Here is a 24,049-nt window from a genome sequence, read left to right as displayed (position 1 = left end):
GAAATGGGTTGGGTGTACCGGCTACCTTGAGGTTGGGAAGCCACTTTCAATCCACCAGTCACGTGATTGGCTCCTTGTAAGAGGGTCAGCAGAGTTGACAGTTCAGGTGACACTTTTTCGATATTTTTATTACTCAAACTCAGATTCCACATGAGGCAGCTTTGATTTTTTTTTTGCCTTGGGCTAAATGATCTTGATTTTGCATTTGCACAGGTCAGGTCACATTTTATACGTTTTATACACTTTCACCAACTACAATGGCCTCGTGAAACCACAGATGCTTGTCGTGGGAAAGTTTAACATGATTATCGGTACTGGTAACAATATGGCACATTTACAAATTTTCCGTTGCTTGCTCTTCATGTAAAACACTGCCCACACAGGAAGCAACTCCAAGGTTGGGGGGGGGGGGGGGGGGTTTTCCTGCATTTTTTTTTTTTTTTTTTTTTTTACTTTTCCTGAGAAACATTTGCTCTTGAATCCACAAAATCGCAACCGTTTTACGTGCTTTATGAAGGGTTGGTGAAGTCGAGGTACCTTTGCCGCACTGGTTCCAAGTTGCCGAACTGCAATCTGATCATCACCCACTAAAAGCATGAACAAAGTAACCAAAGGACAAGCTCTTGTCTGGAAATGAAAAGGTCTACAAACCAAAAAAAATTGGTTTCAAAAGGGAGAAGAGCAAAAATCAGCCTCATTCAAAAAGTCCAAAGAAGTAGGTTTTCATCATGGATAATATGAGCGACAGGTTGAAGCAATTCTAGGGATCTATGAAAGACACGGCGATGTAGCGGGTCCCTGAGGTTGTACGCAGGCCCTCATGGAAGTGTGTGAGCCGTCCGGGGTGCAGTAAGGTCCAGCCCTTCTTACTGTCTGTGACTGAACAATTGTAGCGTATGAAATTGCTGCCACCACCCTGTGGGATGGACAGGGACAAAAGGTAGAAATAAAAATTCTGCAAAAAGGAACAACCTACTTGATATCCAAATATACCAAGGAGCATAATGTTTTTTTGGGAAAAGCAGTTTGTAAAGGAAACAGAGCCCTTCCGAAGTTCCTGTCCTTCCAAATGTTGAGGACAATTTACAATGGAGAATTTCTGATGTCAAATTTTGCAAAATGTCATCGGCGGACACATCTCGAGCATTCTCATCGATTGATTTTAAAGCATCGTTTACCCATATCGCATCGATGAGCAATGATCCATCCTTTTGTGCAGCTCATGGTTTGCATCATTAAGGATTGCTGCAGTGCCCCATGTAGGTTAGAGCAGCAATTTCATTTGATCAGGGGGCTAGTGATAACTCGCTTGCTCTTGAAGTACACCGTGGGATCTTTAAGGTGCACTAACGGTTGCAGATGCGATAGAGATTAACGTCCATCTGTGGGATGGTGCACTCTGCACGGCCCTGATTGAACACCAGGGTGGCAATTTGGAGCTGGTCTGAGATTTGAACACTTGTTCGGAAATTGTCAACCTTGCCTATGCGTATGTCATAATGTGCTACTTTTGAAATGACGAATGCTAATGAGGCTTTTTGCACATGTGCTGAGTGTTTTTACACTGACTCGGTTCTGCTCGTCGGGCACTTTTAAGCTGCCGTTGCCAGCACGAAACATGTAATGTTATAGTTTTTAACCATAATTTTCAGTACTGTATTTAAAAGTGGCAATTTCAAAATAATAATATGGCCTAAATATCATTTTTAACTCGCCCTGCACTTTCACAGGCCCCAGATATTTCCTTCCCACAGGTGATCAGAAGCACCTTATCCAGATACAGTAAATTCACCGGTAGCGATCCGTCAGGGGTTTGTAAAGCAAACGTCAATTCCTTTGGGCTTTGCACTTATCTGGACACTTATTTTTCATCGAACATGGCAGTTTCTTGGGGTTTATGTGCGCTGAGCATTCTGGGGTGGATTAAGCCATTTTGAAACCAAAGTGAAAACTCCAGGACATGTGGGAAAATGAGTCATTTTGAGCATGAAATTGGTAGCAAATATTAAAGTTCCAGGCTGCAATTAGGCAAAGGGAGGTCCTCCAACATACTAAATCGCCATGGACCAAGATCACTTCTTAAAGGTCTCATGATTTGGGGTCAGATACACTACATGGCCAAAATTATGCGGACACCTTCTAATTAGTGGATTCGGCCATTTCATCCACACCCATTGCTAACAGGTATATATAATCAAGCACACAGCCATGCAATCTCCATAGACAAACATTGGCAGTAGAATGGGAAGTATTAAAGAGCTCTGACTTTCAACATGGCACCGTCATAGGATGCCACCTTTCCAACAAGTCAGTTCGTCAAATTTCTGCCCTGCTAGAGCTGCCCCGGTCAACTATAAGTGCTGTTATTGTGAAGTGGAAACATCTAGGAGCAACAACAGCTCAGCCGTGACAAGGTAGGCCACAAGGTCACATAACGGGACCGCCGACTGCTGAAGCACGTAAAAATCGTCTGTCCTCGGTTGCAACACTCACTACAGAGTTCCAAACTGCCTCTGGAAGCAACTTCAGCACAACTGTTCGTCGCCGGCTTCATGAAATGGGTTTCCATGGCTGAGCAGCAGCACACAAGCTTAAAATCACCATTGCGCAATACCAAGCGTCGGCTGGAGTGGTGTAAAGCTCGCCACCATTGGGCAATGGAGCTGTGGAAACCCGTTCTCTGGAGTGATGGATCACGCTTCACCATCTGGCAGTCCGACGGATGAATCTGGGTTTGGCGGATGCCAGGAGATGAATGCATAGTGCCAACTGTAAAGTTTGGTGGAGGAGGAATAATGGTCTGAGGCTGTTTTTCATGGTTCGGGCTAGGCCTCTTAGTTCCAGTGAAGGGAAATCTTAACGCAGCAGTATACAATGACATTCTAGACGATTGTGTGCTTCCAACTTTGTGGCAACAGTTTGGGGAAGGCCCTTTCCTGTTTCAGCATGACGATGCCCCCGTGCACAAAGCGAAGTCCATACAGAAATGGTTTGTCGAGATCGGTGTGGAAGAACTTGACTGGCCTGCACATAGCCCTGACCTCAACCCCATCGAACACCTTTGAAATGAGTTGGAATGCCGACTGCAAGTCAGGCCTAATCGTCCAACATCAGTGCCCGACCTCACCAAAGCTCTTGCGGCGGAATGGAAGCAAATTCCCGCAGCAATCTTCCAACATCTAGTGGAAAGCCTTCCCAGAAGAGTGGAGGCTGTTATAGCAGCAAAGGAGGGACCCCCTTTGATTTTGGAATGAGATGTTCGACGAGCACATTCAGATGTGATGTTCGTGTGTCACATACTTTTGGCCATGTAGTGTAGTTCATTTCAGTGATCCATCAATCACTTACTAAAATGTCACTATGCAGCTGTAATGGCCTGATACGAGCAAAGCAAACTTGTTTACCTGATAATCCTCTCCAACCTGGTTGAGGGCCACATTAATGGTAAATGTGGATGAATCGTGGTGTGGCCGCAAGAGGGGTTGCTCATCCGGTTTGTATCGTACCACAAAATTCATAACCGCGTACACCTGGAAAATGAATGGAGGACACTCTCTAAAAGGTAAAACATAACTGTGGATGTAAACGTGTGTCGTGTGAGGCGAGCTGTGCCCGTACCTTGGGGGAGTATCCCGTGTACACTTGTGCTGTGACGGGAGCAATGTAGTCTCGGAGGAACTTGAGCCACTCCTGCTCAAAGCCAAGCTGGCGCATGTGGATGTCAATGGTTGGGACATTTTCATATCCACCTGAGATTCGGTCATCCTGCACACCAAGGTTAAAAGACTCCTGATGTGACTTTTTAAACAAGGTTAATTAAATACGACCTCGTGATTTAAAAATGCACCTTTACAAGACATCTCTCAATCTTTCACAGCAGTAGTGTCATTTTGTGCTATAAGTAAATAAAAAAATTACTTATTGAAGTTAATTTGGCTGCGATGTTGAAGGACAGCAAACCTGCTATCGAGACACCAGCTCAATATGATTACAGTTTATGTGCGAAGATTGAGCCCTTAAGTTGTGTCGAAAGGACTCGACCTCTTTCTGCTACAACTTCTCTTTGGCCTACTCAGACCACTAGTTTATGTGTATTTGTGTTAAACGAAAACACTCGTTACGATAGACTTAAAAAGCCAATGGCATTGGAACCCATTGCATAAAAAATAAACACCTTTCGAGGCCATTTTTCTCCGCAGGGTGGGGGTTGGCCTTTTTCGGGCACCGTGGTCCCCTTTTTGAAACAATGTTTTATGGCTGGATGCCCTTCGTGCCGCCAACCCTGTTAGTCGTCCCTTGCGTCACACACAGGGAATTACCAGTTTTACCAATTTGCCGACCTCAGAAGGACGACAGGCTGAGTCAACCCCCCCCCCCCCCCAGCGTTAATTCAGTGATCGACCTGGATTCAAACCCAGGATCCTCGGATCCCAAGCCGGCACCCTAACCACAAAGCCAACACCAGGCCTTTGCATACATAACTGATTTAAAATCACACCGCGTTTGAGAGTGCACCCTTCGAAGGAAGGACAACAGTGCTGCAAAACAGGTGGAACTAGCAGATGGTGGGATCAAACCACAGAAAGGTGCTGTTATTGCGCATTGTATGGCCTTTGCTGCCACCCATCGCCCGACGACATGTAGTATTGCAGTAACACTGCCGGTTGACTAACCTTGTTATTCCCTTTCGACCATTGTCCATTGCTCTCCATCTCCTCAATGAGAGTCTTGCACATGGTGCTGCTGAAAACTGGGAACCAGTAGACATCAGGGCAGGGCTGCAGGAGGAAGAGGAGGATACAAGACCTTGAGAACATTGCAATGGCCAAGGAGAGCGACAGATAATATAATCGATCCGAAAACATTCAATTATTTACAGCCTGGACACCTGTCAAGGTTCAGCATGGAGCTGAAACTCATCCACGATTGGGAATATAAAAATGCCAATGCTTTAAGCTGCTTCAATTTCTATGGCAGATAAGTGACCAGCCGGTTCGTTATTTATTTATTGCTTGCATATTGACAGGCCGACAGGATGGCCAAGAGGTACGCACATTCTCCTCAGCTGTCTAGCCTAGGTTTGATTCCTGACCCAGCTATAAAATGTCAGTCTGGTGTTTCACAGGCAGGGTGACTCGTCAATGGGTGTGCCTCCCCTCGAACGGATGTTAAACTCGGCGTCCCGTCTGCCGGAATTATTTGGTAGGCGTCAAAGATCCCTTTAAAAAAAAAATACAACATTGAGGCTCGTGTAAGAGCCAACATCAATCACAAAAAACAACAAACGGACACAAAACATACAGAAAGGGAGCGGGAGACAAGATGGGGAGAGAGAGAGGGATGCACACAAGTACAACAGCAGAGAACAGGGACAACGGAAGATCTGTGGGAGGGGAAAGCGGGGGGGAGGGGGGGTATAAAACACATGGACACGATGTCCTTCTCAAATGGTGTCCCATGGTGTCCTTCACAAAGAGTATGCGAGCTATTGCCAGCACCATTGACAAATTCCTGCCCGAAATAGTCGAATGTCAGGCCTGCACAGCCGGTAGCGAAGACTCAGGCCAATCTTACCCCGGCCAATCCACAATAAAAGGTGGGTTAGTAATAGCCGTTAATTTCTTCTTCTTGTGAGGCCAACGTGACCAATATAGCAATTTTGGCAAACAAAACACATTATCAACACAATAACCAAGCGACGATCATGATGATGCTTCATTCTGCGTCGTGTACACAAGAGCTGAAGGGGTTCAAACCTGCAACAGCTTGTCCGCATTTGTAAAGATTTGTTTGTAGCTGGGATGTATGTATTTCTCTTCCCAATCCTGCAAGTGAAAGAGCAGACAAAACACGAGATAAGACGTTTGAGCAAATAATGGGAGAGCTGCGGGTTAGAAACGATCCTCCTTCCATCTTTCCACACTGAACTGGCACAAATAATCCTCCGCATAAACAAGTGTGACGTGCAAAACGTTTACCAGTTGATTTTCGAAGATCTGCCACAAGTCATTGTGCAAGTGAGATGTGTTGTACTTGTCTGTTGAGAGAAGGTGGCCAAAATAATGGCGGTTCGTCACGTACAGAAACAGACCCTGTGGGTAAAGTGGAGGGGAAAAACAGGCATTTGAGAGAATGGGGGGAGGGAGGGGTTGGGGAAAGAGATGAAGAGGTTTAAAATGGAAAGGAAGGAAATTATTATTGGGAAAGGATGAGGTTCCTCAAATTAGTAAACAGTGCTGGGTGAGCTTTTACTAAAAGTTTTAGTGAGACGGTTCTCCCAGCCATCAAAAGGAAACGCGGACGACATTAAATTTCATCTTTTGTACAATTTTAATCCAAATGCTTATTCATCCCGCAATACCACATAATATTTTACCCACATGATTGCAGTTTATATATAATATCGTAACATTTATATATATTATATTATATTATATTAATTATATTATATTATATTATATTATATTATATTATATAATATTAATTATATTATATAACATTAATTATTATTATTATTATTATTATTATTATTATTTTTTTTTTTTTGTATACAAGGTCGAGGCTCGTGAAAGAGCGAACATTAATCACACAGAAAGACAAACCGACACATAAAACATATAACATAGGGAGCGGTAGACAAGATGGGGAGAGAGGGGGAAGGACACAAACACAACATTTGAGAGCAGGGACCGAGAGACATCGAGAGATCTGAGAGAGGGCGAGGGCTTTGGGGGGGGGGGGCGTGGGAAGGGGGCGGTGGGAGAGGTATAAAACATATGGACACTGCCAGGACTTCCAGGAAAGAAGTTGGAATTTCAAACAAGGTGGATCTGGGGTGAATTAGCGGGGGTAGAAAAGATCAAGGTTTTGGATGGGGGAAGATAAGAGATGGTGGTGAACAGCTGTTTTAAAGACCTGGAGGGAGGAGTGGGATTGAAGGGAGTGAGGGAGTTTGTTCCAGAGGCGGGAGAAAAGAGGAATGAAAGAGTGAAGGTGAGCAGAGAGCCGAGATTTCGGCAGTTTAACCATCAGAGGGTTGCTGGCAGATCTTGTGCGACCTGTAGGAATATTTGGGGGACAGAGCACAGAGAGAGCTGGGGGTGCAAGGCCGGAGAGGAGTCGGTAGAAGACAGAAAGACCACCTACCTGCCTGCGGTGAGTGAGTGAAAGGCCCTCAGAGATAGCTTCATCGCGGGAGATTCCAATAATTCTGATAGCTTTGGTTTCAACAGCGTGAAGCCGAGCTAGGTGTGAGGCAGGAGCACCGGCCCATAGGGGAGAACAGTATTCCATTGAGCTGCGGATGAAAGCCTTGTATGTGGTGAGGAGCTCAGGTGTGCCGAGGAAGGACTTCGCACGACGGAGGATGCCCAGTCGGCGACTGGCTTTGGAGGCCAGCTTGGAAATGTGGTTTTCCCAAGAAAGATCATGGCAGATAGTGAGACCCAAAATCTTGAGCGACAGAACTTCTTGGAGAGGATTGTTGAGAAAGTAGATGGGAGGGTTGTCCAGTCGATCTTTTCGGAGAGACATAGTAAGAGTGTGAGATTTGTCAGGATTGAAAGACATGTTCCACTTGTTTGACCAGTCTGTGATTTTGTCCAGGTCTTCAGAGAGTGAGGAGGCAGCAGACTGCCGATCTGAGGGAAGAGGAATGGAGCGGCAGAGAGTGGAGTCATCAGCAAAGAGATAGAGAGGATTTTCGAGAGAGTCAGAGAGATCATTGATGAAGACCAGAAAAAGCACGGGGCCCAGAACACTGCCTTGGGGAACTCCAGCCTGAACAGGAAGAGGAGATGAGAGAAACCCATTCAGGGCCACACGTTGACGACGACTAGAGAGGAAGTCCGCCAGCCATGCGTGGAGATTTCCATGGATACCAAAGGAGGAGAGTTTGGTGAGCAGAGCGGGGTGCCAGACCGTGTCGAAGGCACGTGATATGTCGAGGGAGACAGCTCTAATTTCCTGTTTGGCATTGAGGACCTCCATCCATTGTTGAGACAGCAGAAGCAGCATGTCCAGAGTAGAGTGACCTGGTCTGAAACCAAATTGATGATCAGAGATCAAGCCATTGGAGAAGAGGAAAGATTTCATATCCGAAGCAATGATGGATTCCATGACTTTGCTGATAATTGGGAGAAGGCTGATTGGTCTGTAGTTGCTAGGATCTGTTTTTGCACCTTTTTTGTGCAAAGCAGTGATGTTGGCTGATTTCCAAGCAGATGGCAGTTGACCTTGAGCAAAAGAGAGGGTGAAGAGAACAGAGAGAGGGTGAGATAGAGCAGCAGAGCAGGATTTTAGGACCCGTGGGCTGATGCCGTCGGGTCCAGTTGCAGAATCAGAGTCGAGGGTTGACAGAAACTTTTCCACCTTGTCAGGAGGAAAGGACACGGAGTCCAGGAGCAGCAGGGTACGACTGGGTATGGTGGGTACAGAGAGGGATGGGTTTGGGACACAAGATTTAGAGGCAAACACAGAGTTGAGGCATTCAGCTTTTTCACGTGCGGAGTCAGCTGTGTAGCCGTTTGAGGTAAGGGAGGGGATGGAGGGGGAACAAACACCAGAAACGGATTTGACCAGACGCCACCAGGATTTGGAAGAGGGAGACAGATAAGAGAGTTCGGCCTTGAGAACGGAGAGATATTGTTTCCTGGCTCTCCTGAGGGTGGACACACACTTGTTTTGGGCTTTGTGAAAGGAAATGAGATTTCCTTCCGTTGGATTTGCTTTCCAGGAGACGAAGGCAAGTTGTTTCTGGGCAACAGCCTCACCAATTATATTATATTATAATATTATATTATAATATAATATAACATAATATATTATATTATATTATATTATATTATATATGTATATATATATATATATATATATATATATATATATATATATATATGTATATATATATATATATATATATATATATATATATAAATTGTTACGGATCTCAACGTCGGCCCTTCTTCCCCTTATCAAGGGGGGATTAATCCCCTTGTCTGTGACTGACCGACGTGGTCCTCGAAGTTACAACGTCCTTACCGGACCGACGGTAGGTAGGGTCCGTAGGCCTAGGGGTTCGCTACTTACCTAATTACTGCCGCCAGCCGGGAACGAGGGAATAACTTCTGCCCGAGCCACAGCGTTAATGGATTACGCCGAGCGAAGCGGACTGCGGCGCGAGCCGTTTATCAAGGGACTAGACCCGATTCATATGCGGTTGGCCAAATCGTGCCACAGGTGTTCAATGATGGAAAAGACAAAGACGATCGGACGAGGAAGAAGAAGGAGGCAAAGGTAGGAAATAACAGGATTTATTATTATTTACACAAGACTAAAGGAAGAAAAGAAATCAAAGTAATATACAGAAAATGGAAGGAGCAGAAGGACACAGAGCAATTTCTACTTATACAAACTTACTTAAGACAAACAAAACAAACACGTACACAAAAGGATGGAATGGCAGGGATGATATGGAACGGCAGAGGAGGGTCCCGGCAGACGGTAGGCGTCGAGGTCCGGCTCCAAGCTCGCGCTTCGGTCCACGCTTTTGGGGTTGAGGCGAAACCCGGCACACAGCTCCGTTCCGGGCTGGCAGCGAGGAGCCGGCAGCTCCACGTATTCGGTTTCACACCGGCAGCTTTCTCACTCGTCCTCCGCCTCCTGCGTCTCCGACGCTCCCTTAATACTCCACACAATCTGCCTCTGGTCCAGCGCACCTCCCTCAAAAACCTCTCTCAGCTTCTCCTCAACTGGACTCTTACGCATTTCTACTAGTCGGGGCTGATGCAATGGGTTTTATAACCCTGCCCTCTTGAGCCATACCCACTCATCCTTGGTTGGTCGGCAAGGGCTTTCCTGGCTCCACCTTCTGATGACGATGGGCCGGCAACGCCCTTGTTCGTTGGCTTGACCGCGTGCGTAATGGAGGTTTTGGGGCGATTCGAGCGAGCCCCAGCCAAAGGGCAGCGAACGCTGCCGGCAATTGCGTTTTGGTGGCAATTGAAAGGGGATTCTACCTTATTTCATTTGGTGCAATGCAGAGTCAACTAATGGGAAACAGAGCCTTATACTGACATGGAATAAAGAGATAACTATAGAGAAGGGCCTATGATTTTCTACATGTATGCGATGGACTAGCTAAAGGGACGACCTTTGATTTTTACATGAAATGGAGGTATTTACAAGATTCATTACATTTACAGAGGGTGGTATTTACAATAATTACACCAAGTGCAGGGTTTCCCAAATCCGTTACAATATATATATATATATATATATATATATATATATATGTATATATATATATATATATATATATATATATATATATATATATATATATATATATATATATATATATTAGGGTGGTCCTCAAACGTAAACATTAACTTTTCTAAAGTGCTTTTCCATTTTTTTATTACACCTGTAGAGAGAACAAATTGGGTAAAATTTCATTTCATTTTGAAAACTTTTACCACTGTCACATGGCCCCTGCTAATCTGCTAATCAGCACTATACAGAAATTATTTCGGTTTGTTTCAGTTATGATGGCGAGTGCAAGTACTTCAAGAAGAGCAACCAGAAAAAAGAACCATGTGTGGCTGATAGGCTGCCATCTTGAAAAACTACCAGAAACTCGGCTCCCATCTTGGCAAGAGATTCTGCAGCGATACTTTAAGCTACATCATGCTGAGAAATTGGACATAAGCAGTGCTGCAACAACTGTTGTTTGTGAGACATTATGCATCTGGGAGAAAGCACGGATCCCCACTGCAGATGAGCGGAATATCATTGCAAAACTAGAGAGAAAAGTAGAACAATACAGATCCATCCTGAAAGGAAAGAGCCGGCGATCTGTCCCTCAGATAAAGAAAGAAGAGCAGTTTCAAACCGGTCGACATGACTTATTTGACATTGCTCATGTTGATGTCCTTGATCTGATCAAAATACCAGAGGACCATGAATTCCTTAAGGCACAACGGGAGCCAGGTCGACGGGGCTTTATGGTTGGTGTTGACAAGGTGCTAGCAGGAAAAGAGGAGCGGACACATCAACACGACAAGGTGTTGACTGAAAGAGAGCAGCATGAAAAAGAGAAGCAAGCAGCCCGAGAGGAGACTCTTGAGCTAGCATCATCAACAGACAGCAGTGCTGAAGCCAGTGATCATGACGACTCTGCTGTTCTATCTGCTTCAAAGAGGCAGAGCCGAAAGCGTGCAAGTAGCATTGTTACACCGGACCTAACAGCAGCTCTCGACCGCACCAAGGTTAGCGATCGATCAGCTGTTCACATCTTGTCAGCAGCAGCCTCTGCTCTGGGACACGACCCTTCAGAGTTGGCCATCAACCGCACATCGATCAGGAAATCCAGGCGGATCCAATGGAAGACAATTGCAGGTGACATCCAGGCATCCAATGCTCCAAACACAAGTCTGGTGGTTCATTGGGATGGCAAGCTCCTTCCAGACGATGGGACTAAAAAAGTTGATCGCCTTCCTGTCATTGTCAGTGACCCACAAGGAACTGGAAAGCTTCTGGGTGTGCCAAAGCTGCCAGCAGGAACTGGACTAGCAACAGCTGCTGCTATTATGCAATGCCTCGAAGAATGGCATTTGCAAGACATGGTGGCAGGTATGAGCTTTGACACGACAGCCAGCAACACTGGTTCAGCACTTGGTGCATGCACTATTTTGCAGCAAAAGCTTGGACGACCACTATTACATTTTGCATGCCGGCATCACATTCTGGAATTAGTGGTAGAGGCAGCAATGGCAGCATTCAAACCATTTCTTGGTCCATCAAAAGGACCTGAGATAGCAGTCTTCAAGCGTTTCCAGTCAAACTGGAATTCCATTGACCAAAGCAAGTTTAAGCCAATGATGCCTGATGACCTGGACTCTGTAGTTTCAGGTGTATTTTTAAGTTGCAAAGAAGATGTCGTTTCATTCTGCATCCAGAAACTGGAATCGGGCCAACTACGAGATGACTACCGTGAACTTCTTGAGTTGACTATTATTCTGTTTGGTGAGCGTCCTCCGAGAGGATTCAGGTTCATGCAGCCAGGAGCCATGCATCGGGCAAGATGGATGGCCCGTGTGATTTATGGAATCAAGATCTACTTGTTCCGTGATCAGTTTTAACTGACCCCAAAGGAACTCACTGGCATAAAGCGTTTTACAGCATTTGTTGGAGCAGTGTATACCAAAGCCTGGTTCAGCGCTCCATCTGCCAATGGTGCTCCCGCTGGAGACCTAGCTCTCTTAAAAGCACTCATTTTCTATCCTGATTCAGTGATTGCCGAAGCCACCAGCAAAAAGCTTTCCAATCACTTGTGGTCCCTCAGCGAAGAACTGGCAGGACTTGCTCTGTTTGACGATAGTGTTGAGCTTGATGTCAAGCGAATGATAGTAGCTGCTCTTAAAGAAGAATGCCAAGAGAATCCTCAACCACGGGTACATGTGGATCTTACAGCAAAAGAAGCCATCGCTGCCAAGACTGTTGCAGATTTTGTTACTTCTGCCTCACTGCGAATTTTTACTGCATTCAAAGTCAATACTGACTTCCTAGAAAAGGACCCTGGTGAGTGGGCCGATGACCCATCATTTCAGTCATCACAGCAAGTCTTGCGCGGTATTGCCACTGTCAACGACTTTGCAGAACGTGGTGTAGCATTAATACAGGACTACAATCAAGTCTTGACAAAGGATGAACAGCAGCACCAGTACCTGTTGCAAGTTGTTGAGTGGCATCACCATCAGTTCCCCGACGCAAAGAAGATAAGGAGGAAATAATTTACGACAGAACTTATTAATGAGGAATCAATGGTCTGGAGGACTCTTACTCTGTGTGTTTATGATGATTGTCATACATTCTTACTGATTTGGGATTACATCTGAGTGTTAGTTTATTAAAAACAATTTTGTGTGTCGATAATGAAACATTGTAATTTTCAACCCATGTGTGACAGTAGCAAATAAAGTCGTATAGAAACCAACTTTGGCACATTTCATATTTTCACAATAAGGAACAATTTTAGCAACAAGCACCTGAAAAAAGTCCAATTTAATTTTTTGGTGTACATTTGAGGACCACCCTAATATATATATATATATATATATATATATATATATATATATATATTGTTGCGGATATGGGATTTGCATCCATCCATATCCGCTTGTAAATATTCCCCTATTTCCTCAATACTTCCCAACTCTCCCCAATCCCCCATTCCCTAGTCCCATTTTCTGTAAACAACACTCTGTAGACCCGACCTCCCCCTATTTCCCCCATTAAATGTCGCATCCAGGTCCACCGCATCTCATGTCGACAACGATAGGACATCTTGCTAGTTATTCTTAGTCTATGTCAGTTAAGGATTCGTTTCCATTAATTCTGACCCTTCGTTGCACCAGAATGTGATTGTATGGCACCGTTAGGAAGTTTAGGACCTCCCAATACCTCCCCGCAGCTCTTCCTCACAGTTCTCTTCAACAACAACAACAACAACAACAACAACAACAACAACGAGCGCAGGGAGTGCGCGTCCTCACTCCGGCTTGGTAGGAGTGGTGGGAGGACACCAGGCCTTCCCAACGAGCCGCCATCGGACATGTGCTCGACGGGGTTACCAAACAGGGGCTCCCTGTCGGCTCCTCGTCAAGGGCGGAGCCCGGTAACCCCCGCACCCAATGGAAGCGGCGGACCGGCCCCAGTTGGGGTGGAACCAACCAGCCGAGGGCGTGTCACTCCCCGCTGAGCATGCGCAGTGAGAGAGAGGGGACGTCAGAGATGCGCGCCGAGCTTGGAGCAAGCAAGACCACCTCCGAGCGCTGTGAGACCTCCCTGCATCTTGGAACCGTGCTTTATCCTGTCCCCGAGCCAAGGTGCACCTTGTGCCATCGACCTACCTGTCCATCCCTGCCATCAATCCCTGTGTAAGTCTACCTTGTCCGTTTGTCCGTGGTCTGTCAGGGAATAGATAAGACTGTATTTAAGTGCCCATCTCTTCTGTGTCTTTACCTCACTCTGCCTTGTAATCTACCCCCTTTTCTCCACCACTGTAATTATACCCTCCTCCGGAGGTCTTGAGAACTGTACCCCCCTTGCGTCGTTTCCTCTTTCCCAGTCGTCGTGTCCTTTCTATCCTTGATTTGGCATAGCGCGATTTGGCCAACGTCTGGGTGAATCAGGTGAGTCGGGAAGAAACGGGGAACAACTGTTCGGCCGCGGTTACCTCCGCTCGGTAAATAACATCCAATCCGCGGTCCGTAACAATATATATATATATATATATATATATATATATATATACACATATACACATATATATATCCTAATATTTAACACAATAATATCCCGATACTCTGGTCGGTTTCATGGCCCAATTTAAAGGATGGCGTATCCTTTGCTAGATCTTTTCCAGAACATAAGTTTTAGTCGGAAGTGATCGAAGTTGATGACCCACACACAAATACAGTACTGCCGAGACATTGTGCTTGTATCTGCCCTGTATAGAGATGGGTTTGATCCACAGCCAAGTATCCCAGCTACCCCATTTGCATTAATGTGAAATATATATGTTTAGTACTGTTGGACCCCACTATTCGCGGGGCATATGTTCCTGGAAAATCCGGCGAATTGTGAAACTGTGAATAGCGGGGCATTTTTTCAATGGAAAAGGAAGGATAGGTTTCCGAGTCGCGAAAATCCGCGAATAGAGAGGAGCGAACCACAAATGGCGAGACAAAACCCGCGAATGTCGACAAAAATCCGCGAAGGTCAATGAAAATCCCGTGAATGTATGCCGTGGTATTGTTTCAATGGGTTGAAACGGGGGATACGTTATAGGTTCCCGGCGGTTCCTGATTCAAAGAAGAAATTTTTTAAAGTTTAAAATGTTTTCAACCGTAAATGCACATGATTACAGTTCACAAAAAATGCTTACAAAAAAAAAAAAACGACAACACCAGGTACCATTTCCAATTTATTGAAGGAATGCGCTTATAATTTATTAAAAGTGCTCAAGCATTCCGTACCGTGAAAGAAAGAAAAAAAACACCATGTACCATTAAAATAATTTACTTTACAAACACACGCAACTTTCAAATGATGAAGATGATGATGACGGTAATGAATTAAAATCCCATGAATTCCTCGAACTTTGAGGGCGACCCAAATTATGGTGCTGGTGAGGATGCTGAGGGTGCTGGTGATCTTGAGGTGGATGGAGCAGGGCTGAGGAAATGGGTGATGGGGAGCTGCCTGACACATTGCCCAACATTTCGATGCAGCTCTTTGTACGGGAGCAGCGCATCATCCAAGCCCTCTTGAACTTGAGGTACCTCTCCACGACTGGGTCAGCGTCTTGCACCCTGTCGACAATTGCCTGCATGTCCTGCAGCACCTCACCCAGGAAATGGACTGTGAGGTTGGACTTCGGCACCTCTTCCTCATCAATGCCCGCTTCCTCCTCTTCGGAAACCTTTGGAATGGCCTCCAACTCGTCCTCAGTGAGCGCATTTAGGGAATGGTTCGGCATCAAAGTTTTCTGCGTGTTGTCCTCTCCTCGATCCATATTTTGAGAGTCTTCTCCATCCTTTTCATGTGGACATTTCGGACATGGATGACCACCTTCGTATTCGATACAGTGCTCGCTGAATGTTTCTCACGAATGGCCTTCTCCTTCTTCCATATGTAGTGAACATGTTTATTTTAATTTTTAATTTTCATTAAACCTATTATTTGTTACATTTTCAATTTCTTGTCTTGTATGTTCATTTGTTTGAGGATCGGATAACCCCCGTCGCGTCCGTTCATGCAGGAAAGGACCTCGCTACCATCCACCCCCCCCCCCCCCCCCCCCCCCCCCACCACTGCGCGTGCAAAATGTACTGCCATCAAATGGGTATATAATATGCTTTGGAGTTAAAGCTCGGTTGGCCATCTGTCGCCCAGGGGTCTTAACCCTGGGGACAAGACAATGTATGTATATATATATATATATATATATATATATATATATATATATATATATATATATATATATATATATATATATATATATACATACTAGCAGAAGTACCCGGCATTGCCGGGCGGGGGAGGGGGAAGGAAGGGGAGGGGAGGGGAGGAAGGGGGGGAGGGGAGGAGGGGGAGAAGAGGGGGGGGAGGGGAGAAGAGGGGGGGGAGGGGAGAAGAGGGGGGGAGGGGAGAAGAGGGGGGAGGGGGGAGGGGGGGAGGGGAGAAGAGGGGGGCGAGGGGGAGAAGAGGGGGGAGGGGAGAAGAGGGGGGGGAGGGGAGAAGAGGGGGGGGAGGGGAGAAGAGGGGGGGAAGGGAGAAGAGGGGGGAGGGGAGGGGAGGGGGGGAGGGGAGAAGAGGGGGGGAGGGGAGGGGGGGAGGGGAGAAGAGGGGGGGAGGGGGGAGGGGAGGGGAGGGGAGGGGAGGGGAGGGGAGGGGAGGGGAGGGGAGGGGAGGGGAGGGGGGAGGGGAGGGGAGGGGAGGGGGAGGGGAGGGGGGAGGGGGGAGGGGAGGGGAGGGGGAGGAGAGGGGGAGGGAAAAGGAGGGAGGGGGAGGGGGGAAAGGAGGGAGGGGAGGGGGAGGGGGGAGGGGGAGGGGGAAAGGAGGGAGGGGGAGGGGGAGGGGGAGGGGGAGGGGGAGGGGGAGGGGGGAGGGGGAGGGGGAGGGGGAGGGGGAGGGGAGGGGAAGGGGGAGGGGAGGGAGGGGGAGGGGGAGGGGGAGGAAGGGGGAGTGGGAGGGGAGGGGAGGGGGAGAGGGGAGTGGGAGAGGGGGAGGGGAGGGGGAGAGGGAGTGGGAGAGGGGGGAGGGGGAGTGGGAGGGGAGGTGGGGAGTGGGAGGGGAGGGGGGGAGTGGGAGGGGATGGGGGGAGTGGGAGGGGATGGGGGGAGTGGGAGGGGAGGGGGGAGGGGGGATTGGGAGGGAGGGGGGAGGGGGGATTGGAGGGGAGGGGGGAGGGGGGATTGGGAGGGGAGGGGGGAGGGGGGATGGGGAGGGGGGAGGGGGGAGTGGAGGGGGAGGGGGAGGGGGAGGGGGGAGTGGGAGGGGGGAGGGGGGAGTGGGAGGGGGGAGTGGGAGGGGGGAGGGGGGAGGGGAGTGGGAGGGGGGAGGGGGGAGTGGGAGGGGGGAGGGGGAGGGGGTAGGGGGGAGGGGGAGGGGGAGGGGGTGGGGAGGAGGGGGTGGGGGTGGGGAGGAGGGGGAGGGGTGGGGATGAGGTGGAGGGGGGTGGGGAGGAGGGGAGGGGGTGGGGAGGAGGGGGTGGGGAGGAGGGGGAGGGGGTGGGGAGGAGGGGGAGGGGGGGATGGGGAGGAGGGGGAGGGGGGTTGGGGAGGGGGGGGAGGGGGGGTCGGGCAGCTTCTTCTCGGTGGTCACCCATAAAATAGATTTGTAAAAATTTCGGTTGCTCACCTGGTTGAGGGTGGATAGAGCCAATGAGGTGGTATACCTGGCCTTGCACCTTGAATGTAGGCATGAATCCTTGCTCAGTGACGACGCGATCTGCTCCAAACGAAGTCATTTGGAATGAAGAGTTGTAATTACGGATTTCCTTCAGGAAGTGTCTGGATTGAGTCGTAGTTGATTGAAGTAGTTCTTTCAAAGGTTTCGGTGGAGATTGGAGAGAAGGCAAAAGGAGATTGCCTCCCTGCAACACATTCCTGGTGTTCTCGCTTCCATTTCAAGGCATGGCAAAACTGACAGGTGAACGACATGGAGCCAATATCAACGTTTGAGGAGTAGTCAGTGTTCGGATTGTAACTGAATGCAGCCTTCTCCCATGCAATGGCCGCTGCCGTCTGCCTGATGGTTGCCAGTTGTTGAGTCGTTTTTGGCGCTGTTCTTCTGTCTCCTGCTGTCTGGCCCTCGCGTTGATTGGCGTTTAGACATGCCTCTGTCTCATCTTCTGTCTCTCGCTGTCTGGCCCTCGCCACACGTTGTTGATTAGCGTTCAGACGTGCCTCTGTCTCATCTTCTGTCTCTCGCTGTCTGGCCCTCGCCAGACGTTGTTGATTGGCGTTTAGACGTGCCTCTGTCTCATCTTCTGTCTCTCGCTGTCTGGCCCTCGCCAGACATTGTTGATTGGTGTTTAGACGTGCCTCTGTCTCATCTTCTGTCTCTCGCTGTCTGGCCCTCGCCAGACGTTGTTCATTGGCGTTTGGACATGCCTCTGTCTCATCTTCTGTCTCTCGCTGTCTGGCCCTCGCCAGACGTTGTTGATTGGCGTTTAGACGTGCCTCTGTCTCATCTTCTGTCTCTCGCTGTCTGGCCCTCGCCAGACATTGTTGATTGGCGTTTAGACGTGCCTCTGTCTCACGCTGTCTGGCCCTCGCCAGACATTGTTGATTGGCGTTTAGACGTGCCTCTGTCTCATCTTCTGTCTCTCGCTGTCTGAATCTAGAGACACGTTCTTGATTGGCTTGTCGATGGTGAAAAGTATCTTCATCGGCTTCATGGAGTCTCCGATCAGCGATTTTCCTTGCTCGGGAGGTTGAACTTGACAAATTTCTTTTCTTCGTGCCGTTGCCTTTATCACAGTCAGTCTTCCAGTCACTCACTCGTAGACAAATTCAAAATACCAAATTCAAAATACTCGTAGACAAAATACCACGTTTACACGTGGTAAGAAACGACGCAAACGCACGATTGCAACTCTGCATCGTGTCGTGGGCGTGGCCAACGTGGCCTCATGCTCCAGGTGATTGGCTAACTCGAGCTCGAGAGAGCCATAATGCGCTACGTTGTGGCAAAAAATATGGATCTAAAGATGAAAGAAAAAAAAACCTATGTGGTGTGAATGGCAATGTTCCTCGCTCAAATGTGAAAAAACGCAATCGCTTTTCGCTCTGAAATACGTGCGAATGCGTAACTGAGTTAATGGTGGCAAGGAACATCACGTGATCGCTCTGAGCGAATCAGCGCGCTGCTCTGCCACCGGTCAGATATTATTCCTCGCTGAAATGCGCTGAGGTAAAAATATAAAATATTATGAAATAAATTTTTAGGTCGGCCATGTTCTTCCCAGGCTCAATGGCTATGTCTGTGCCAAATAATAAGTATGTGAGCCTCTCCGTTTAGGAGTCTATCGGTAACATTACACACACACACACACACACACACACACACACACACACACACACACACACACACAAACTGTGTTTTATATATATATATATATATATATATATATATATATATATATATATATATATATATATATATATATATATATATATATACTCAAAGGCAAAAGTTATTGTGACACACAAACAACAAACAGAATCAGTGTTAAACTTTTACTGCCGCGAATGAAATGTTATTACATGGAAAGACAAATGTTTCAAGGTATGGTAACGATCAACAGTCCATAAGAACAGCGCACCTGGCATATGCAAATGAGCCACAACACAAGAGGGGGTTCACAAGCAAGTTCACACGGTCAGTAGCGAGTGTGTCCAACTTGTGCATTGATGCAGGCCTGGCACCTTCGCCTCATTGAGGCCACTAAACGTCGATGAAAGTCCCGGGGAAGATCATTCCATATCCGAGGAAGGATTTGGCAGAGTTCCTGCAGCGTTGTTGGAGGATTCGGATGACGTCATAAACGTCGCTCCATTTCATCCCAGACGTGTTCAATGGGTGACAAATCAGGGGATATTGCGGGCCAGGGTAACACATTAACATTGTTCTGATTAAGATACTGCTGTACAACTCGAGCAACGTGTGGTCTGGCGTTATCGTGTTGAAACGTCACTCCAGGGCCGTTCTGTTGCAAAAACGGTAAAGCGGCCATTTGCAAAATCTCGTCTCGGTACCTCACAGCATTCAAGTTCCCCTCAATCACAATCATTGGCGTTCTTGCTGCAGCTGTTATCCCACCCCAGATCATAACGCCCCCACCTCCAAAACGATCCCCTTCCAGAACACATGGCCTGATGTAACGTTCACCTGTGCACCTGTAGACACGTGTCCTACCGTCGGCTCGGTGAAGCTGTGCCAAATGGTGTTTCTATGGACGTTGAATCGACGAGCAACATCACGCTGCGAGGTACCAGACTGAAGCATACCTATAGCTCTCCATCTGTTATTTTCCCCGAGGCATGGCATGTCGAACTTGTTCCAGAACGATGAATAGAGGTGTTTTGCTGACTTCTGCACTTCTTAAGACTGCATTGAGTGGAAATGATAAGCGTCTGGTTGTCTGGCCTTTTAAAGTGAACATTGCTGGCCATTTTTCTCGAATATGTCATGCTTCTTGCAAATTTCGTGCAATTCGAACAACAACTGCTTGGTTGCGTTTCTTCGACCATTTTAACACACTCTTTCTCTGGTTCAAATCTAACAATTCATTCACAAGATTACCAATGAAAAAATTCCATGTCACAATAACTTTTGCCTCTGAGTATATATATATATATATATATATATATATATATATATATACTGTATATATATATATATATATATATATATATATATATATATATATATATATATATATATATATATATATATATATATATATATATATATATATATATATATATACATATATATATATATATATATATGTTGTTGCGGATTTGTAATTGTTGTAAATATCACCCTCTAAGTGTAATGAGAATTGTTGTAAATATCTCCGTTTGGTGTGTAAAGGTCAAAGGTCGTCCTCCTTAGTTACTCCATATACATACACGTAGCAAATCATATACCCTTCGTAAATAGTTATCTCCTTATTCTATGTAGTTGAAGGCTCTGTTCCCACTAGTTCACACTGCATTACACCGAATTCAAATAAGGTACAATCCCCTGAAATATCCCCATGGCCTCCGAAAACCTGCCAGCAAGGCAGCGTTCGCCACTGCTGCTTTGGGGTTGTGTTCTTCGCCGCAAGACTCCATTAGCCACGAGGTAATCTCGGAGAAGAAAGGCGTGTCTCCGCCCCTCGTCATCGGAAGGAGGAGTGAGCCAGCCCTTGCCGACCAACCAAGGATGAGTGGGTATGGCTCAAGAGGGTGGGGTTATAAAACCCTTTGCATCAGCCCCCACCGGGAGAGATGCGTAAGGGGCCGGACGAGAGAGAGAGAGAGTTCTGAGGGAGGTGCGCTGGGCGAGAGGCAGATTCTGTGGAGTGCAAAGAGAACTTCGGAGACGCAGGAGGCGGAGGACGAATAAAGCAAGCTGCCGGTGTGAAGCCGAATACGTGGAGCTGCCGGCTCCTCGTTGCCAGCCCGGAGCGGAGCTGTTTCCCGGGATTTTCGCCTCGACCCCAAAAGCGTGGACCGGAGCGCACGCTGGGAGCCGGACCTCGACGCCTACCATCTGCCTGGCCCTTTCTCTGCCTTCCCAACCATCGATCCCTGGCATCCATCTACCCCTATTCGTGTGAGTCTGATTGTCATTTGTTTTGTGTGTCTTGTCCTGGGTTAAGTAAGACTGTTTATAGGTAAGCTAATATTTGCACTGTGTCTCCTTACTCCTTTCTGTCTTTATTTTCGTATTCTTCCTCCTTCCTTGGTTTCTTTTTGGCTTGTAAATAATAGTAATAAATCATATTTGTTCTTCTTACTTTTGTCCTACGTTCTTCTTCTTCACATTCGGTCGCTTTAGTGATTTCCCTCATTGAATACCTGTGGCACGATTTGGCCAACGTTAAGGATCGGGTCAGTCCTTGTTAATAGTTCGTGCCGCGGATGCTAAACCGCTCGGCAATTACCATCTGTCCGCGGTCGCGAACGGGGTTGCGCTCCTGCCTCTCCGGAGGGAGCTGTGCAGCGTCAGGACTCACGTCGGTCAGTCACGGACAAGGGGACTAATCCCCCCTTCTTAAGGGGAAGAAGGCCGACGTAGAGATCCGTAACAATATATATATATATATATATATATATATATATATATATATATATATATATATATATATATATATATAGTCGTGTGATTCCCTAGGTGAACACCACAGAGATCACGAATAGCCAATAGCGAGCTTTAACTCTGAGGCGATGCCCAAATGCGGATTTTATATATGCGGAGGAAGAAAGGGGAGGGGAAGATGAAGCTTACCTGTCACGATCGCCGGGAGTCCCAAAGCCTGCAAATAAATAACTGAAACGGGAACACGGTTTAAAATGTACAGAAAATAACGAAGGGGTTTATTAAACGGAATGCCGGGAAAAACGTGACGATAACCAAGTCCTAAATGGAGCGCTTCCTCACCAGACTTAGAAACACAGACGAAGGGAAGGATAACCTTGAAAATAAAAACGTGTGGTTATTTGCACTTCGCTCAATCGGCTTGAACCTCGTCAGGGTCTGCGAACGGGTCCGGGGCGCTGGTAGTGTTGCGTGCAAAGTGCGCACATTGGTGAGAACTAGGCCTCGTTGCGCCCTTTTGCGCTGCAGCGCTCGTACACTCGTCCACGCACGGAGAACCGCAGTTCTCGGGCCGTGGCTGTTCCTGCTGCCTCCGCAGGTCTCCCGATGGCACCTCTGAACACGGTCGGACCAATCACTTCTTGGAGCCCATCGTCCATGCACAACCGTCTTCCCCCAGAGTCCGGAACCAAGAGGAAAGAGTTGATGGCAGAGGAAGGCGTGAGGGGAAATAGAGAGAAGGCAAGAGAGGCAAGAGGGAGACCAGGTAGATTTGTGTAGGTAACATGCTCCGACTGTCGTGAAGAAGAAGAACCACCACCATGAAATAAGTAGAGGGCCTGTTTAGCCCGGGTGTCAGATTAAGGTGTATCTTCGTCCCCATTACAAGGAATGGGGCATGTTAACTAGTTATAGGGATTATGTTAACTACTACCTTGTTAGTCAAACCTCTGATCTATCCTTTGTCCTTTATGGCACCGCACCATAGATACTGGTTAGAATTGGCATTAAACTACATGAAATAACAATAAAAACCAACCGGAAGTCAGGCATCAAGCACTAGAGCTGACAACCCCGACTTGGCAGGCACTCATAGCTCAGGCAGGCCGAGAGCCACGCCAAGAAGGACAGTGATTGGGCGGGAGTTGACCAACGGGAAGGCCGGGTTAGGAAGGGATTTGCTGATTGGTGAGGGAAGGACAAGGAGGAAGCAGCTCGCTGATTGGCAAGGTTCGACTGATGACGTCAGAAGCGGACTGCATGTGTTGGTGGAGAGGCACAGATGACGTCACGAGACGGCCGATAAAAGAACCGACATCTTACCCCTCCCCCTCCCCCCTTGGTATCGGACTTTGATCAAAGACGGTTGAGGGCTGACGATTCCCTCGATCTTGACCTCGGTTCTGGTGAAAGCGGTTGTGGGCCGGCATCGTATCCTCGTTCCCCTGTTCGTCTGACGTGAGGAGGAAGAGCCGCAGACGGAGAGCTGCAGTTTTGGCAGGCAGAAAAAACGACGTGTGGACGAACACTTGGGCCTGCACGCTTGAGGCCAGGTTCCGCGCACGGACTTCATGCCAAGGCGTGTTCGCGGGCACGGCCCTCCGGGGCCGTGCGGAGACTGACGAGATCCCACCAGTGATCGGAGCTAAGTTACACACCACACAATTATTTACAGTTATTTTTCCCTTTCGTCTGCTTCCAAGTCTGTTTGTGGGGGACGTCCCATTTAGGAACATTATTTATTATCACGCGTTTTATTTTGTATTACCGGCATTCCGTTTAATAAACCCCTTCGTTGTTTTCTGTACATTTTAAACCGTGTTCCCGTTTGAGTTATTTCTTTGCAGGCTTTGGGACTGCTGGCGATCGCGACAGGTAAGCTTCATCTTCCCCTCCCCTTTCTTCCCCCGCAAATATAAGATCCGCATTTCGGCATCGCCTCGGAGTTAAAGCTCGCCATTGGCTATTCGTGATCTTTGTGGTGTTCACCTAGGGAATCACATGACAATATAAATATATACATATACATATGTACACATATATACATACACATATACCTGGTCTCAGGTGGATTTGCATCATCGTGAACCCATTGGTAATTAGGAAAGCCTGTTGAGGATTAATTATCTATTGCTGCTAGAGCCATATATCGAGACCAACAGTTTAC

At 47.4% G+C, this 24,049-nt stretch overlaps 1 protein-coding gene across 3 annotated transcripts in view; it reads right to left on the bottom strand.

The window, feature by feature from the left end:
• Positions 1 to 110: 110 nt before the first annotated feature.
• Positions 111 to 24,049, bottom strand: part of LOC137425830 (procollagen-lysine,2-oxoglutarate 5-dioxygenase 2) — a 68,162-nt gene continuing 44,223 nt past the window's right edge. For all 3 annotated transcript variants that reach the window (XM_078775602.1, XM_078775600.1, XM_078775601.1), the window contains 6 exons: positions 5,979 to 6,092; positions 5,757 to 5,825; positions 4,674 to 4,778; positions 3,619 to 3,765; positions 3,405 to 3,530; positions 111 to 916 (listed from right to left, as the gene is read on the bottom strand). In XM_078775602.1, coding sequence (XP_078631728.1) covers positions 761 to 916; positions 3,405 to 3,530; positions 3,619 to 3,765; positions 4,674 to 4,778; positions 5,757 to 5,825; positions 5,979 to 6,092 — 717 coding nt within the window. In that variant the 3' untranslated portion in view covers positions 111 to 760. The remainder of the gene's footprint in view (positions 917 to 3,404; positions 3,531 to 3,618; positions 3,766 to 4,673; positions 4,779 to 5,756; positions 5,826 to 5,978; positions 6,093 to 24,049) is intronic.

The sequence above is a fragment of the Myxine glutinosa genome, chromosome 4 (assembly GCF_964187855.1).
Source record: "Myxine glutinosa chromosome 4, kmMyxGlut1.1, whole genome shotgun sequence".
In the NCBI taxonomy this organism is placed as follows: domain Eukaryota; kingdom Metazoa; phylum Chordata; class Myxini; order Myxiniformes; family Myxinidae; genus Myxine; species Myxine glutinosa.
Note: the sequence above shows the minus strand (reverse complement) of the source record. Positions and strands in the feature narration are given on the sequence as shown.